The 18,650-nt window shown below is 38.8% G+C and overlaps 1 protein-coding gene and 1 long non-coding RNA gene across 5 annotated transcripts in view; one reads left to right on the forward strand and one right to left on the reverse strand.

The window, feature by feature from the left end:
• Positions 1–2,431: 2,431 nt before the first annotated feature.
• Positions 2,432–5,975, reverse strand: LOC106539216 (uncharacterized). The gene is made up of 2 exons (XR_001312787.2): positions 5,495–5,975; positions 2,432–3,903 (listed from the first exon to the last, which is right to left on the reverse strand). It is a non-coding gene; the product is annotated as an uncharacterized LOC106539216 (long non-coding RNA).
• A 37-nt stretch (positions 5,976–6,012) lies between these two features.
• Positions 6,013–18,650, forward strand: part of LOC106539215 (prominin-1-A) — a 42,568-nt gene continuing 29,930 nt past the window's right edge. The window contains exons 1-2 of one of the 4 annotated variants that reach the window (XM_087725721.1): positions 6,013–6,150; positions 8,479–8,779. In XM_087725721.1, the coding sequence (XP_087581847.1) occupies positions 8,650–8,779 (130 nt within the window). In that variant the 5' untranslated portion in view covers positions 6,013–6,150; positions 8,479–8,649. The other 3 variants (XM_014053960.2, XM_014053957.2, XM_014053959.2) reach the window with 3 other exon arrangements.

Genomic DNA, 18,650 nt, shown 5'->3' on the forward strand with positions numbered 1-18,650 from the left:
TTGTACAAACCAGCTCAATATAAGCCTTTTGTATTCATCCTTTATAGTATTTAGTCCATATTCACATAGCAACCATTTGCTTTTCATCTATATTTTATCACACCCTTCTTATGTAACCTTTTGCATTTCAACTTTCAGCCTGATGCGTAAAACAAATTTACCATATGTATATTAAAACAAAATATTGTTTCGAGTGTGAAAAGATATAACATCTTTTCAGTTAAACACAATTTAAACTACTGACTTGGTAAAATACTCACAGATAGAAGCAGCTATATTCTATTAGGGAGAAAATACTGTGGGACAGGAGGAGATTTTCTCTTTGGTGCCCACATACAATTCTACTTAGTGTTTTGGTAGACCAATAAATCCTTTGAAGATAATCTTAAAGAACAGAAAAGTACATGCAGGGTTAAACCACCTAAATTAAAACTTTTAAGGCTTTGAAAGAGGATATCAGAACTGAATGGAAACAAGAAAAGCTCTGGCAATTCATATACAGGTGAAACTCGAAAAATTAGAATATTGTGCAAAAGTTCATTTATTTCAGTAATTCAATTTAAAAGGTGAAACTAATATATGAGATAGACTCATTACATGCAAAGCAAGATAGTTCAAGCTGTGATTTGTCATAATTGTGATGATTTTGGCTTACAGCTCATGAAAACCACAAATCCACAATCTCAGAAAATTAGAATATTACATGCAATCAATAAAACAAGGATTGTACATAGAACAATATCGGACCTCTGGAAAGTATAAGCATGCATATGTACTCAGTACTTGGTTTGGGCCCCTTTTGCAGCAATTACTGCCTCAATGCGGCGTGGCATGGAATCTGTGGCACTGCTGAGGTGTTATGGAAGACCAGAATGCTTCAATAGTGGCCTTCAGCTCTTCTATATTGTTCGGTCTCATGTCTCTCATCTTTCTCTTGGCAATGCCAAGAGAAAGGTCAGACAAGTTTACTGGCCAATCAAGCACAGTAATCCCATGGTCATTGAACCAGGTTTTGGTGCTTTTGGCAGTGTGGGCAGGTGCCAGGTCCTGCTGGAAAATGAAGTCAGCATCCCCATAAAGCTCGTCTGCGGAAGGAAGCAGGAAGTACTCCAAAATCTCCTGGTAGACTGCTGCATTGACTCTGGACGTAATGAAGCACAGCGGACCAACACCAGCAGATGACATGGCTCCCCAAATCAACACAGACTATGGAAACTTCACACTGGACTTCAAGCATCTTGCAGTGTGTGCCTTTCCATTCTTCCTCCATACTCTGGGTCCTTGGTTTCCAAATGAGATGCAAAAGTTGCTCTCATCAGAAAAGAGGACTTTGAACCACTGAGCAACAGACCAGGTCTGTTTTTCTTTAGCCCAGGTAAGATGCTTCTGATGTTTGTTGTTCAGGAGCGGCTTGACAAGAGGAATACGATATTTGAAGCCCATGTCCAGGATCGGTCTGTGTGTGGTGGCTCTTGATGCACTGACTCCAGCCTCAGTCCACTCCTTGTGAAAGTCCTCAACACTTTTGATTGGCCTTTTCCTGACAATCCTCTCCAGGCTGAGGTCATCCCTGCTGCTTGTGCACCTTTTTCTTCCACACTTTTCCCTTCCACATAACTTTCTATTAATGTGCTTTGATACAGCACTTTGGGAACATCCAACTTCTTTTGCAATTACCTTTTGAGGCTTTCCCTCCTTATGGAGATGTCAATGATGGTTTTCTGCACAACTGTCAGGTCAGCAGCCTTCCCCATGATTGTGATTCCTACTGAACCAGACTGAGAGACCATTTAAAGGCTCAGGAACCCTTTGCAGGTGTTATGGCTTAATTAGCTGATTAGAGTGGGACACTTTGAGCCTAAAATACTGCACCTTTTCACAATATTCTAATTTTCTGAGATTGTGGATTTGGGATTTTCATGAGCTGTAAACCATAATCATCACAATTATGACAAATCACGGCTTGAACTATCTTGCTTTGCATGTAAAGAGTCTATCTCATATATTAGTTTCACCTTTTAAGTTGCATTACTGAAATAAATGAACTTTTGCACGATATTCTAATTTTTCGAGTTTCACCTGTAGTCACAGACGTAAGTGTCTTAATTTATAGAAAGTAATGGCAGAGTTTAAACTTGCAGTACTTTCCTTTTTATCAGAGCTCAAAGATCCAAAAGTCATAATCATTTGGGACAAAACTGTGATGTACTTAAATGAGATCAGAAATAAAAGGGCAGATGGATGATTAAATGATTTAGTGTATCCCATGAAAATGGTATAATTATGTAATGCAATGGATCCCATTACAAGATATTAGGCTATCTTGGAACCTTAATTGTGCAGGACAAATGCAATTTTGTCACAGTTATATTATTTTAAATCAGAAACCATCAACTATCTGCTAGAAAAAAATCTAAAATATGTGTTCACACCAGTTTAAAACGTTTATTTTGTCTATTGTTACTTGGTGATACTTAGTAATAAACGCTATTTATAATAAATGAATGTTTAATAAAACAACCAAAGAGACAAATATAGTTTATCATGGAAAATCTAAGTATTTCCAGAAAACATTAAAAGAATCACAAGAGGGTTGCCTGCTCTATACACCATTCTGTGTTCTTTGTCCTTCGCAGACCAGAAATGAGCAGTGTTTGCCCCTTGAATTCTGTTTTGTGGCCCTATAACCTCCAAAGATTCACCCCAATTCCTCCAAAACACACCACGAAATATGTGATGCCATTCCATGCACTTAGCTTCCCTCTGGCCTGAAAAATGTGGCCCTGGCTTCTTGTTCTGATGGCACTGGGTTTTTTTCCTTGCTGGGCCAACCAGCAACAGAGCTTTCTTCTTAAGCCCTGCCCCCCTCTGCTCTCTTGTCTCTCTTTGTCCTTATTCTTCCAATTGCATCAGCTATCTTTTTTTTACAAGTTTTTTAATCTGAAAAACAAACCAGTTCATTTGGACATTAACATTTAGTACCATTCACAAGTACATCCAATATGGTTGTTTAAGATTGTTGCATTATGGACATTCTAGATTCCCTGCGACATGATATGCTTGCATTTTATGTACAGAGTTTCTAAACAGGTAAGTCACTGAAATTCTACAGCTTATAAAAATTCGACACCTTATAAAAATTATAGTTTAGTTAATTTCTAAATAAAGTCCATATAGGTTTAAATGGACCTCAACAAAAATGATTTCAATTTTAAATAACATCATAAGCAGTTGTAAAAAAAATGTGTAAAAAACCTTCTAAGTACAGTTGTGTTATAATTATTGTCACTAGCTGAAGAAATATTTCTCTGTCTATTCTGCCAAAAAGCAACATATTAAATCACAGGTTACAAGGCTTTAAATTATTTGTTATTGTTCTATGAACAAGCAACAATCAACACTGACAACAAGAGGCCTGTATAGTGAATGACTGCAGGTGTGCAGAGAAAGCCTCTGTTCCTTGAAACCACATGGAGATCAGAGGCAGGAGAACTTCAGTTTTGTGACTGCACCGTTCTTTCATCATTTACTTTCATTCAATGTTACAGCATTCATCCCTTTAAAACTCGATACTTTTACTTGCTACATTCTTCACTACAGCAGGAAACAATTCAGATGCATTTTTTTCCTGTGGCAATCATTCCAACAATCCTTTTTATAGCCTCCAATTTAGCAGAATATTTGTTGTTTTCCAACATCTGCTTAAGATCTTCATTTTTCTTGCCATCGCTACTGAAGGCTGCTGAAGGAGCTGTGGAGGCTGTAGTGGGTGCCGCCTCTTGGCCCACCTGCGGCTGAACATCCCCGGCCTGCTCATTGTAACCAACATTGTTGGTCAACATCGTCCGCCGCACCGTTACTGGTTGAAGAGCCCCGCACCAGCTATCTTGAGTCTTCTCCCTACTATCATATAAAAGAGGAGAGGGCATTCTATTAGCCTCTTATCACTGTTTAGATACCTGCCCTATTAGGGCTTAGGAGATAACACAGATAGCCCTGACTTGTAATGGTTTGTTTAGTAACCATTTGAAGTTACAATATGCACTGAAAAAAAGTGATTTATGATTGTTTTTCACACTTATGGCTGTTGCAGCATCCTGATGGTTGTGTGATCAAAATACAGATGTTTGGCAACTGACTCATAGTTATGACAGTGGCAGTGTCTGAGAGTCATGTGAACTTCAACCTTCTGGGGAAACCAGATTCACTTAACCGTATTACCAACTTAACAATTTCAGTGATTCACTTAACAACTGTATTACTAACTTAATAATTTCAGTGATTCACTTAACAACTGGGGCAAGGAAGGTAGTAAAATGGGGCAAAACACACTTAACAACAACAAAATTGAGTTTAATTGTAGTTGTAAGTCAAGGACGACCTGTATTGATTTCTCACATTTTCGGGGATTGTCCCTCTGGATTCATGGACAAAATTCTCTCCCTGGACTTTCCTTGGCAGGTAGCATTGACATCCTTTCCCAGGTTGGCCTTATCACCTTATCACCATATTCAGCATCTGATCCCCATCCCAAATCTACCTTCATTGGTAAATCAAAATCTGTGAATGTCTATGGCAGAACAATGGAGCCAGGCATAGGCAAGATAAGTGTTCTTGACTCCTACATCAATATAGTCACCTTTTTTTTTTTTTTTTAGAAAACATCATTAAATCTGCTCCATGAGAGCAGCATACTGTATATGCAGAGCCCTCCCCTCCAAAACCACATATTAGGAAGTGTTAAGTCCTGGGGGTCGCAATTAGCAAAGTTGCTAAAGAATCAAAGTGTTTGGATATGGCTGATAGATTTACGTATCTTTAAAAGAATTAAGAGTTTCTCTAACCACTGTTCTACATTTGTTTGACATGATAAGCTAAAACATGGTTAGCCAGTTTGCAATTTGGTGTTTTCTGCAGATCCAGTCCTTCACTTTTGAATTGATGTCACATGTAGAAGAACCTTCTTGGACAATCCTAGATGGAAATTAGTCATTATCAGACAGCTACAAAAAGCTCTCTAAATCATCAAAGAAGCCGAATAAAATATGCTGCTATAAGAAAAATGTAAAGTTCATTTTAGGAAAATATCTCAGCGCAACATCTCTGAGGGAGATGGGCAGTTAATAAATAAGAAGTATAAATAAATAAATAACAAGGATGAGGCTACCAATAATATATATATATTTTCATTACAGCTGCTCTGGTTTAAACCCAGGATGCGACTTCAAATATATCTCTTTATCTGGGTGTGCAGTTTCAATGTTATTTCTCTGTTCCCAATCCATACAAATTGTAACTAGGTAGATTTCATATTTTCAGCAACATCTCATTTTTTATTTCTTTCTCCAGGTCCTCAATTCCATGCTTTACAACATCGTGTTTTCTTTTTCCGAGGAATTTTAGACGTATTGCTTAAAAAAATGGGTTGAATTGACAGGGTTTTAAAAAAAAAGAACAACCACCAAAAGGGAGTATTTAAACAACTACAGGATACCTTTGCAATTTCAGGGCCCTATTTCAACAGAGGAAGTGCGAAGCGAACTTTTCTTGAGAAACCTTTGAAGTCCCGTTTGCCCAAGGAGGATGTTGCATTAGACGAGCCCTGGGCGACCTTACGCCGCTGGCCAAGGAAACGTTCAAAAGTTTTCTAACTTTTGTTTCCTTGGAATCCGAGGGGCCCCGGTTGGAAACTGAAGGCGCCACTCCTGAAAAACAAGGCAACGAGAACTCTTCCGTGCGGGGCTGCGGAGAAAATGGGGGCGAAGGGTTCTCGGGAGCTTCCAAACTCCCAGCTCTGCTCTAACTGGTGTCGTCGTTGCTTCGAATTCCACGCTCACGTCGTTAAGGAGACCAGCCATTAAAGCGTCTCTGCCTCCAGTTGCTCCGGGTTGTGGTGGAGTCGAACCACTCGCACTTTGGAGGTCAGAGAATAGCTAAACCGCCCAAAGAGAAAACGAGGGCGCCGAAGGAAGGAAAGTCCGGGCGGGGATTGGAGCAAATCCCAAGGGTAGCGGAACCAATCTCGCGTGTCCAGCCCCTCCTTTATGCAGGGCAAATCCGCTGTGGGAATTCGCCTCGACCCTCCTTAAAGATCTGCTTCTCCTTTCTCAGGCGCGGCGCCCCCCAGTGTTCGCGGAGCTGCAGCATTAAGTGAGCCTCTTCCAGTCCGACGGCGGGAGGGGCGGGTGGGTGTCCATCACCCCCACTTACTCCGGCTCGTGGATTTTCCTCAGAAAGAAGTGAGGTCGAGGAACAGATGGAGGGACGGGAAGTTGAGACTTCGCGGACGGCTGGCGCCCGCGATCGCTCGCTCTCCAGGGACAGGCAAAGCGGGGGGGGGGGGGGTCGCGCGGCGGGGAACTCTCGGACCCTGCTTGAATCGGAGTTGAACAGCATCGCGCCTTGTTCCGGATTGAACCCACGCGATTCACCGCTACTATCTATCTATCTATCTATCTATCTATCTATCTATCTATCTATCTATCTATCTATCTATCTATCTATCTATCTATCTATCTATCTATCTATCTATCTATCTATCTATCTATCTATCTATCCATCCATCTATCCATCTATCCATCTATCTATCATCTATCTACCATGTACTATGTATCTATCATCTCTGTGTGGAAAGGTCGGGAGTTTAAAGCCGGGTTTGCTTAACCCAGGGAGGACTTGTGGCTGTGGTGCAGTTCAGGAAGGGTTGAGTACAATAGTTTTATGGCGCTGCCAGAGCGGAGAAATCCTGGGAAAGACGCACTTCTAGGGCTCGCCAAGCCCCGTTTTTTTTCTGCCTTGCTCCTCCGGCTCCCGCGGCCCCCTTCCGGTCCTTCTCATTCCCCCAACCGCCTCCCAGGTGGCGTGGCGTTTTCTTTTTCCTCCGCAACTTTTGGAAGAATGTTGGCAGCAAAGTTGGACCCACCTCCCATCAGGGGCATCTTAATTTCTTCTCCGGGAAGGGAAAGGTAGGAAAAATAGAGTAGAATAGAATAGAATTCTTTATTGGCCAAATGTGTTTGGACACACAAGGCGTCAGGATGAAGCTGGGAGTTATTTTTAAAAGGTGCGTGGACAAGGTGCATGGGAAGTTGAGGTAACCAGGGCTAAACTTTCCTCTGGGTGTTACTTTGGAAGGGAAGGCAGACAAGTATTGAATAGGATGTATTCCCCCCCCCCCCCCCCAACAGCCTGCCCTGTTAGCATGAACTAAGGATGGCTGGCTGGGTAGGGAATGTGCGGTGGAGCAACGTGGCTCATGCCCATCTCCCATTAATCTGTGAAACTGGCACTGGAATGCATGGGGTTCCCTCCCTCCAAATATGAAAGTAGAAAAATACTCTCTCTGAGTACTTGTGTTAAGCAGGTATTAAAGGATAGGGTTTCTAAGATTATGTCTCATAAATCTGATAATCTTTTAGTTAAAGCAGGTGACACAGGTGTTTCAAGGACCCAATATCTGTTGAATTATGGCATAATCATGGCATTCTAACAGGAACATGGCAATTAAATAATAAGTCTGCCATCTGCTAATATGGACCTGCTAAATACGGGCCCTTCTCCGCCATATTTTACACTGACATTTTTCTTCTATGTCCACAGCTCCTCCACTAACTACTGTACTTTATGTCTGTGTCAGAAGGGAAAATGATAGGAAGTATTCAAATGAAGGGGAGTGCAAAGGAACTCCTGCTCCCTAATGTTTTGTGGAAGCTGCTGTATTTAGGCAAATAGAGAGAGCTTCAACATTTTCCTTTTGAGAAAAAGCTAAAATTGTTTAGGTTTGAAAAAAAGAAGGTACTGATTGGGAATACGACTGAGACATAAAAATATATATACAACAGAGAGAAGGGTTTTTTGTGTCAATCTTCTCTTCAAACACTAGGACCAAGGATTGTCCAATGGAACTAATTCAAAGGAGATTTAGAACAGTACCTCCACCTAACACCAGCATTTCTTCATGTAATGTATAGCTATAACATGGAGTTCATGGTAATGGCCACTGACTTGGATTGTCTTAAAAAGGGACTTGATACATTTAATGAGGACAGATCTGTCAAAGCCTGTCAAGTGTTACTCAGAGTGATCCCTGCTTTCTCCTGCTCCCTAGGATAACTTCCCCCTCCCCAAGGAGCAGGAGAAAAGCATATCTCTGACTTTTCCTTCCAGCACCCAATAGATGTGAGAAGCAATATGCTAGGTTGAGATGGGCTTTGTCTGATTTTTCCAGACTGTTCTTATATACTTATGGCTTGATTTGGGAAGAATTGGGTGAGGGGCTTTGAGGCTTCCAACCCTCCCTTCCATTATTTGAGCACTGAAAGTTCAATGTTACCTGTCCAAAAAATCCACATTAACCACTTCCTTATTCTATTTTTTTCCCCATAAGGAAGATAATGTTTGATGTTTGATCTGACTTTATCCTGGTGGTTGCTGGGTTATACATACTTTATGGTACACTGCTGATTTATCATCACCTAGGTTTCCAGGGCTGGTCAGAGGAAGCTTCAAAGAGTATTATATCTAAGTGAAAGGTGCTTGCAGAGCAGCATTGGACAGAGATTCCTGTAAAGAAAACTCCTGCAAAGATCCACAAAGGCTTTCCAACTTGTTCTAGGACTTGGGATTGTGCGGCCTATTCACCCTCTGAAGATGCCTCTTCAAAACCTCACACAACCCGTCTATCACCAACCACCCAGTAACTCACATGGTGACTTACAAGGCTTGTTCAATATGGTGAACGGTTACTTGAGGGTCGTGCAACCCAACAGTTTCCCCAAAGGTAAGAATTATAATGCTGCAGGAACCATTTCCATATCATCAGTAACCATTTTTAGTACAGAATGTCATTGGGTCCTTCATAAAACTTGGTCAGCTGTTTTTTTTTTCTCATTGTATGAACTTCTCAGATTAAATGTTGTAAAGGACACACATTTGAGAATTCTTAGGAAAGTCTTAACTATTTGAATACCAAGTTTGACGCCAGCTAGGCAAATGGCAGTGAGTTTGCTATGGTACTGTGGGGGAAAGCCAGTTTAACTGTCTTAATGAAACAGTACTGGAAAGAAAATACTCAATGCTATCATACTGAAGTGAGAAAGGAGTTGATTTATTGTACCAGGTTTAACTGGCATTGAAATTCTGAACAGTATGATAATATAAGGGTGTTAGGATGTTAGTCCATTTGTATACTTGAGCCTGATAGGTAAATATAATCTACTATTTGTTTATGCTACATTTATTTATTTCATAATATTTATTTCTTCACATACTGAAAAAGATGAACTAACCTTTGGAGAACGCCCATATTAATTGAAAAATCAATGACTGCTATAATTTTGTTCAGAAAAAATAGCATTAATTTTCAAATACGTTTAATTAATCCCCTTGCCATCGGTAAGATTTATTTCTCCAGTAATTTGCTATACATTTTTAATATTTTTCTTTTGAAGAGAAGAGTTTAAGGAACATTACTAATGAAAAGCAGTTCTAGGCCAAACTTGTTTTTCATTAGAAATAGAATGTAGCCACAGACTTCAGTGGGTTTGAATGGATGGGATTGGGCGTCCCAAAAGACATTCATTTTTACAACATTTTATAATATATCTATTTTTAAATGTGAAAGACATACATTCCATTTCTCTTTTTCTCAATTAAAAATACCTGAAAAATATTTCACTGTTGTCTTCTGGTGGTTTCCTGCCACAGAAGTTTATGATACCTATGAAACCTGAGTTTAAGGGTCAAATAATTCCGATGCTTATTAAAGTGTTGAAACTGTAACATGACTCCACACATAAATTTTGCTTTCCAACCCCTCTGAGAAATAGACTACTATATAGTAGACCTTACATGTCTTCCTCCCTGATCTGAACTCGGGATAACCTGTTTTTCCAGCTTACAGTAAAAATAGGCCATTTACAAATAATTTTTTCTTTATGCCAGTTAGAAAATATTTTCTCTTTCTGGTCTAACTCCAGTGTCAAGCAGCTCTTCTCAGATTTTTTTAAAGTGCAAAGAATCTTGTGTAAAAGAACCCAACAAGCATTTGATGTGACAGTCACTTGAAAAAAAGAACAGGAGCAAAAGGTCCGCTTGAATTATAGGCAGATGCTAGGCACCGAATTCATAGTCTGAAAGTGAAGGACGAAAGGCATAGGGAATCGGCTCAACACGGAGGAGAACGAAATTAAAAAAAGAACCCACAATTTTTCCCCCTGTTTCAAGAATCTTTTTTTACTCATAGTCAGTCCAGGAAGAACAACCACAAAACCTTCCAGTTGTTTTCATGCAATTTTGGTTATATGATTAATTATGTTTTCTAATAAATTGTGTCAAAGCTTCAAATGAAACTTCTGTGGAAGACTTCAAAAGTGTTGAATAGTATAGTTATCCTAAAATCTACCCAATTTGTAATATAATTGCACAAAATTTTAAATTTGAAATAAGTCCTGCCTTAGGCATGAAAGCTGGCTGAGTGAATTTGGCCCAGTCAGTTTCTCTCTTTCTTTCTCTCTCTCAGCTCAACTCACTTCATAGGATTGCTATTGTGCAGAAAATAAGAGGAGGAAGGAGTATTAGTACATTTGCTGCCTTGAGATATTTATACAAATAATAAAGGCAGGATTTAAAAATATATAAAATCTAGAATCAGAAAATGCTCCTTTTCATCAATTAAAAGAGCAATAAATATATGAACCAATTTGAAACAGTCATCTGAAATCTCCACTATTATGGCTGAATGTTAACGTACATGCAATGGCAAAGCTCCACTCATTTAATTTTGCCCCTGCTGACATGCAACAGGACTATGTTTTAACAGGAAAAATGGGGTGGGGGGTGAAGGAGCTATTGCCTCTCCTGGGCTATTCATCAAGGTTTACTTCCCAGCCCTTTTTTCTTCCTCCTGGCTTTGATTCCAGAAGTGGACAACGTGAAATTGACCACTACTGAATAAGCTGGAGGCAGTGGTGCCTTGTTTCTTTTCTTAAAAGATATTTCTGTGGTACTCTTAACATTTTAATAGGATGTTTTAATAGAAAGCAGAATGAAAAATATATTTTTTACTAAAAATATTCCAGGGTTAGAGAGAAATAAAAGTCTATATTGGATAGAGAAATAGAAAATACCTGTAGCCGAGTCTCTACAGCCCTCTCCCTTGGAGCAGATATATTAAGCCCCTGAAAAGATTAACATAGGATAAGATTGTTTTTACATATCGTGTCTGCACAAGATTTAAATACAAACACCACTCTTTGAACAGTGTTTCAAAATCATTTAGAAACCTAGTATAGATCTCTTCAAATTTTAGAGAGATGGCTCTGCAGTGTCTCCTTCTGCTTACTAGCCCAAAGTCTGTGCTTTGAACTAGCCCCAGTTATAAGGCAGCCAACATGCTGTTCATTCAAATGTTTAACCTGAAATGTACTAATAACAACAGCATGCTTAATTATAGTCAAGTTGTTTTCTATCCAGACTGAATTTCACTGCACAGTTTTACCTTTAACACACATACACCCCCTCCCATTGTATACAAAGGCAGGACAGAAAGAGGATTAAATAGTAGGCTAATGGATATATCAGTTTGACCCTAAGGAGGCTGCTTCATTCTTTAAAATAATGAGGCAGGCCCTGAGGCTATGATTTCTTATCTTGAATATAATGCTTCTTGTGATGCAACTCAAAATGGTAAGATCCTTTTGACAATAGTGTTGCATGTTGAATTGTATTCAGATTGTAGACAACTTGATAATCCAACCCTTGTGTCCTTCCTGAAAGCTATTGCTTCTTTCTCTTTTAAGGTTAGAGAAAATTCTTTAAGCTCTTGTGTTTAGTTTCGTAAAGGGGTTGAGAATAATAGCTCGTGAAAGTTGAGAGTTTTCTTCTAATTATTGTTCTTCTGGACCTTCAATCATTGAGTATGAAACTACAGATTAGTTAGATATAAGTAACTTTAAAAGTCCACGGTACAATATTTTGCTTTGAAGAACAGCCATCTATTCCCTTCTTAGCTGATATTCTCTGAATTTTATTACTTCTCTTTAACTATTAAATTATTGTTGTTAGTTGCGAAGTCGTGTCCAACCCATCGCAACCCCATGGACAACGTTTCTCCAGGCCTTCCTGTCCTCTACCATCCTCTGGAGTCCATTTATGCTGACACCCACTGCTTCGGTGACTCCATCCAGCCACCTCATTCTCTGTCATCCCATTCTTCTTTTGCCATCAATCTTTCACAGCATTAGGCTCTTCTCCAGTGAGTCCTTCCTCGTCATTAGATGGCCAAAGTATTTGAGTTTCATCTTCAGGATCTGGCCTTTAAAGAGCAGTCAGGGTTGATGTCCTCTAGGACTGACCAGTTTGATCGCCTTGCAGTCCAAGGGACTCAGAGGGGTCTTCTCCAGCACCATAGTTCAAAGGTCTCAGTTCTTTGGTGCTCAGTCTTTCTTATGGTCCAACTTTCACAGCCATACATTGCAACTGGGAAAACCATAGCCTTGATTATACACACTTTTGTTGGCAGGGTGATGTCTCTGCTTTTTAGTATGCTGTCTAGATTTGCCATAGCTTTCCTCCCCAGGAGCAAGTATCTTTTAATTTAATGGCTGCAGTCCCCATCTGCGGTGATCTTGGAGCCCAGGAAAGTAAAATCTGTCACTACCTCTATTTCTTCCCCATCTATTTGCCAGGAATTGAGAAGGCTAGATGCCATGATCTTAGTTTTCTTAATGTTGAGTTTCAAACCAACGTTTGCACTCTCCTTCACCCACATCTAGAGAGTCTTTAGTTCCTCTTCACTTTCTGCCTTTAGAGTGGTATCATCTACATATCTGAGGTTGATATTTATCCCAGCAATTAAATAGCAAGCAGCTATTTAAGCAGTAGATACTGTTAGTTTATCTTACCCTTTAAAATGAATCGAAGGTCATCAAATGCATTGAGTAACATTTATTTGTTGTATTTAACAGTTATCTTTCCATGAAGGCACCAGTTCTTTTATTCTTAAGAATGCTAAGTTTGCTTGGATATCAGGTGTCAGGTAAAATATATGTATGGTGGCTTTTCCTTGCCAGGATGTTTCTATTGACAATTTCACATAATCATAAAACGATTCCTTGGGCAGAGTTTGCCTTTGAAGCACTAGACCAGTGGTTCCCAAACTTGGCAACTTTAAGACTTGTGTTCAACTCCCAGAATTCTCCAGCCAGCAGAGCCACTGCACTAGACCTAGGCAGTAGCCATTTTAATCAACAAGGCCACATAATTGCCAGAATCCAGCTCTTTCTTAGGTGTTTTGCCATTCTGCTATTCTGTCAGGCCTTTGTTATTGTGGCTATTTTTTACTTTATATTTGACTAACACCAGATTCAGTGCCTGGAGAATGTGTTTGTGTGTGTGTGTGTATCTATTCAAATAAATGTAAAATTATCTATTCAAATAAATGTAAAAATTGGAAAGGGAGAAAGTTTGTGGAGAGCTGAGGGTGATGTGAAGATTGTTTTGAAGTCCATTTTACACATTGGCAGCTGCTGTGTTTTCCATTAAAGGCTTGCGTACCAACATTTCTATTTATTGTAAAGGAGCTGTTCCAGTTCAGTCAATCATTAATTTTTTTTGGTTTAATCTCCAGGCAGTCTGTTTCCAAATGCAAAATAAAAAAATTAGTTAGAGTAGGTGGAGGGAAACCGGCATATTAAGATGGGAAAAGAGATACAAAAGTGACATGGCAAAGGAAAGGTGGCGTTTTTTCAGATGACTCTTAACAGGGTCTCCAATTATCAACATTCTATGTTATAAAACTTTCCAATTTGTTTTAGAAGCATGTGCGCTGACCTATCAGTGTTCACTGTATGTTTGGATAATTTGTATACACACTGTACATGGCTTTTCATTATCTTTTATAATGTGAGTTTTTAAAGCGTTCAGTTGTTTTTCTAGTTGCCATTGTTTAGACCTATGAATTAAATAGGACCCAGCAGTTGCCCCCCCCCTTTGTCTTAAATGTAACTCTTTGGAGTATTTCTTTTTCTTTGAAAAGTGCAATACTATACATTTAGCCTTATGAATCTGTGAATTATAGCTCAATATTTTGATTTACTATTTCCTTCTACATCTCCTTTTTTATAAAATCACTCAGCTGACTCATGTTCCAGTACGACACAAGTTTGATAATACTAAGGTTAAACCAGTTTTTCTAGTTTGCACATTTGGATTTTTTGTTTTCCTTTCTCCCTCCATTAAAATATATCACATTTGTCAATGCTAAATATAATTCTGTAGATTATAGACAAACGTATCAGTGCATTTAGTTTTAAATCACACCATTGTGCCATATCTACTTAAATTTGCTTAATTTGTTCTAAATTTTCTACAGCTAGGATGATGTTTAGAATAAAATTTTCTTGAAGATTTGAAAGTTTAATGAAGAGCAATTTAGAGGTCCTTTTTTTTACTAAGATAAGTAACTCATCCTGTTTCCACTTAAGGAAATACTGATTTTTAATGGTAATTACTGATAAGAAATGTTCAAATCAACCTTGCTATTATAACTGATCAGCATAATAATATAAAAATATGAGATAAACCATAGTTATATTGTGATACCCATATACAAAAACAAAATTTGGCAGCTATATATTATGTATTTATGTAGTATCACATAGTATAATATTAGTTAGTTAATATATAAAATGTCTATGTTGGTAATAATTGATCAGTGTTTCTCAATCTTGGCCACTTGAAGATGTCTGGACTTCAACTTCAAGCATTCGCTGGCTGGGGAATTCTGGGAGCTGAAGTCCAGACATCTTCAAGTGGCCAAGGTTGAGAAACACTGTAATAGATGCTACAATGTTGTCCTATATTTAAAGTTTATGTTAAATATAAAAATAAAAAAGCTAAACAATTGGAGATAATCAACAATGATATAAATGCATGGATATGACATTTATTTGATTGAATTAACAAAGAAATCAAAATTCATTTGCATTCCCAGATAAAAAATGACATATGGAATAGCAGTAGAACAACAGCAGTGGAGAGAATCAGTTTGGTCTGGTGGTTAAGGCACCAGAGTAGAAAAGAAGGAGATTATGCGTTTAAGTCCCATCTTAGCCATGAAAGTCAGCTTGGGTGACTTTGGGCCAGTCATTCTCTTTCATCCCAACCCCACCCCTCATAGAATTGTTGTGGGAAAAATAGGAGGAGAAAGGTGTGTTGGATATGTTTGCTGCCTTGAGTTATTTGTAAAAATAATAAAGGCAGCATGCAAAATAAATAATAAATAAGGAATAGAAATAAATTATTACTGTGTCTGTCAAATTTGTCCATGTATCTAATCTGCAGCTTGATTAATTGTTTGCAAGTTTTGCATTGCAAATATGCAAATTTAACCACAAATATGTTATTTTAGAATATTTAATAAGATATATTAAACATAAAATGCATCCAGATAATCAAGTAATGTCTTATAATAATCATAATAATAATGATTTTATCTGACAATTGCTACAATCTCTATAAAAATCACAGAATAGCATGACATGGACCAATGAGAAAATTTCAATTTATGTGAATTCATTTGCTTAAATATAAATGAAACAGTGAAGACATTGAAGACAGTTGTCTTCAGTTAAGCCAAGTTTAATTATCCTGCTAATTTACCCCTGTTATCCTGCTGAACTATCTCTGCTAAATAGCAATAGCAGTTAGACTTATATACCGCTTCATAGAGCTTTCAGCCCTCTCTAAGCGGTTTACAGAGTCAGCATATTGCCCCCAACAACAATCTGGGTCCTCATTTTACCCACCTCGGAAGGATGGAAGGCTGAGTCAACCCTGAGCCGGTGAGATTTGAACAGCCGAACTGCTGAACTGCAGTCAGCTGAAGTAGCCTGCAGTGCTGCATTTAACCACTGCGCCACCCTGCTATCCCTGCTATCCCTCTAAATCCTCCTCCCCCAAAAACAATATGAATAAGCATAAAGACAGTTTCTTGTCGGCATTCATTCCCTGGATGACCTATAAAATCATTTTAATTGATGAGAAGTTGAATCTCCAAATGTGTTTTGTTCATATTCTACTACCAAGAATGATCAGACTAATCCTATTAAGTGAACCAAAGCCTGCATCAGTTCAGTATTCTATGTATCAGTAACAGAAATTCAGTTAGCATAGAAGCTTTCCCAATGCAGAGCACAATAGGGAGAAGCTACTTTAGCAGGAGCTACATTCTGAATGAAGAGAAGTAAGATTTCTTCCCTGCCTCTTTATAGTTTTTATTGTCATGATTCCATCCCTTTTTTGGTACGTCACCAGAGGATTGGGGAAATCTCCCCTACCTCCAACAAATCAGGTTCCGATTCATGCTTGGGAAGAGTATTCTAGGGAGCTTTATACAGGTCCTGAGTATGTAATTAAGGAGAGCCAAGCTAGTTTGGACCAAAATCCTTACTGGCCCCCAGTTACACCAGAAGAGATATCCTGGTTGATCGGAGCCCTAAAGGCTAATAAGGCACCTGGGGCTGATAATGTCCTGCCAGAAATAATAAAAAAGAACGCCAGTTGGTGGGCTCCACTTTTAGCATCACTTTTTACATTTATAGATAAAACAGGCCATATGCCTAGAGATTGGGGAGTAGCAATTATCATTCCAATTTATAAAAAAGGTAATAGAAATGACCCAGGCAATTATAGGCCCATTAGTCTTCTAAGCGTTATTAGTAAACTGTATGTCAAACACCTAAATTATAAACTTCAAGATTGGCTAATATCAGGGGGGATAATCAAAGACGAACAAGCCGGTTTTAGAGAAGGAAGATCTACGGTGGATCATATCTTGGTACTCCACCATTTAGTACAAAAATACACATATAAAAAAATAATCCTCTCTTTTTGTGGCCTTCCTTGATTTTAAGCACGCCTTTGATTCAATATCCAGGATCACCCTCTGTGAGAAATTAAAATGCACCACAATCGATAAACGCCTCCTCTTCCTCATACAAAAAGTGTATGCCAATTCCACCTTGAAAGTGCGGTGCAATCCCCAAGGGAGTTTAACTGGCTCAGTAAGGGTACAAAAAGGTGTATGGCAGGGTTGTATCCTATCCCCCTCCCTCTTTAACTTCTATATGAATCCCCTGATTGATCTCCTACAGAACCCTGATTTCCATCCTCCTAACCGATTCCTCCTAGCCAATTCTCTTATATGCTGATGATGCCGCTATCATTTCACAAACCCCTGTAGGACTGAAGAGAGCAATTAGGGCAACACTCGGCTATTGCAGGCAAAACAAGCTGGTCCTTAACTTTGATAAATCAAACATTTTAGTTTTTGCTAAAAGACCAAGCCAATACTCCTGGAAAATAGAAGGACACAGTTTGGAACAGGTTAGAACATTTAGATACCTTGGGGTAGTTTTCCACTCGCAAGGAACATGGAAGGCACACTTGGATCACACATTGCAAGTAGCCAATAGGTCCTCAAATGCAATTAAACATTTCTTTTATACAGGTGGAGGTCAGTTAGTACCTGCTGCCTTAAAACTCTTTGAGGCCAAAACATTGGCACAAATTCTATATGGGGCACACACAGGAATCCTTGCAAAGAAAGACTTACTAGAAACCATACAAACCAAATTCCTGCGAGCCATCTTAGCTGCACTCAATGGAACTCCAAGTAGTAATTAATAGAATGAAGGACATGGAGTTCCAAGAACTAAATAGGTTGCCTCTCCACAGTAGGGACAGAATCAAACAGGGTGTGTGGGAATCGGCAATATATCTAAATGACCTGATCTTCCCAAAACAAAGAATAGCTTTCTTCAGAGCCAGATTTAATATTCTTCCTTCAGCATTCCTCCAGGGCAGGTATAAGAGAACATCTATTGCAGAATGGGTTTCTATATGTGGTAAAGGAGAAGTGGAAGATAATTGACATGTTCTATTACACTGCGAGCTATACAGAGCTTGTAGGTCTGCACATATTCTTCCCTTATTAGAGAGATTGCCAGGGAGGGCGGACAATTTTTAACTAGGCTTTCTCCTTCAGGACACTAACCCGGTTACCACGTATGCAGTGGCAAAGTTCTGTGCTGCTGCAATGTCCATAAGAAAAAAAAAATTGGCTACAGAAGTATAGTTGTCATCTTGTACCAATTATCTGGACATATCTCTAACAATCTTTGGACCATTGTATTTACTCCTATACTTAACAGCGTTGCACCCAGGTAAACCAGGGAGTGACCCAAACAATCTGAGAACATGTATGTTATTTTCCACTTTTAACGTCAATACTTTTTAATTATATCTTAATGTCAGTACTTTTTAACATATTGTAAAAACTAATGTGTATTGCTGGTCTTTGACCGTAATAAAGATTTACTTACTGTCATGATTCACGCATCATATTTCTTCCATCAGACTATAGTATTCTATTATTACCACTGTTCCTAGATTTTATGAGGGGATTTTTTTGGCATTTCCAATCTTATGATCCAATGTTGAGTAGACTGTCCCCTGACTGAATGATAGTCTGGTCAGAGCTATCAGCCTCCTATAGCTTTCCTTGACATTGTACATACGTACTGCACTAGGACTAACAATAAAGCCTTTATTGTTTTGATAAATAACCCAAAGCATCTCTTTGGTAATGT

The sequence above is a fragment of the Thamnophis sirtalis genome, unplaced genomic scaffold (assembly GCF_051295495.1).
Source record: "Thamnophis sirtalis isolate CommonGarterSnake01/CBP01778 unplaced genomic scaffold, rThaSir2_p1.2 scaffold_11, whole genome shotgun sequence".
Taxonomy (NCBI): Eukaryota; Metazoa; Chordata; class Lepidosauria; order Squamata; family Natricidae; genus Thamnophis; species Thamnophis sirtalis.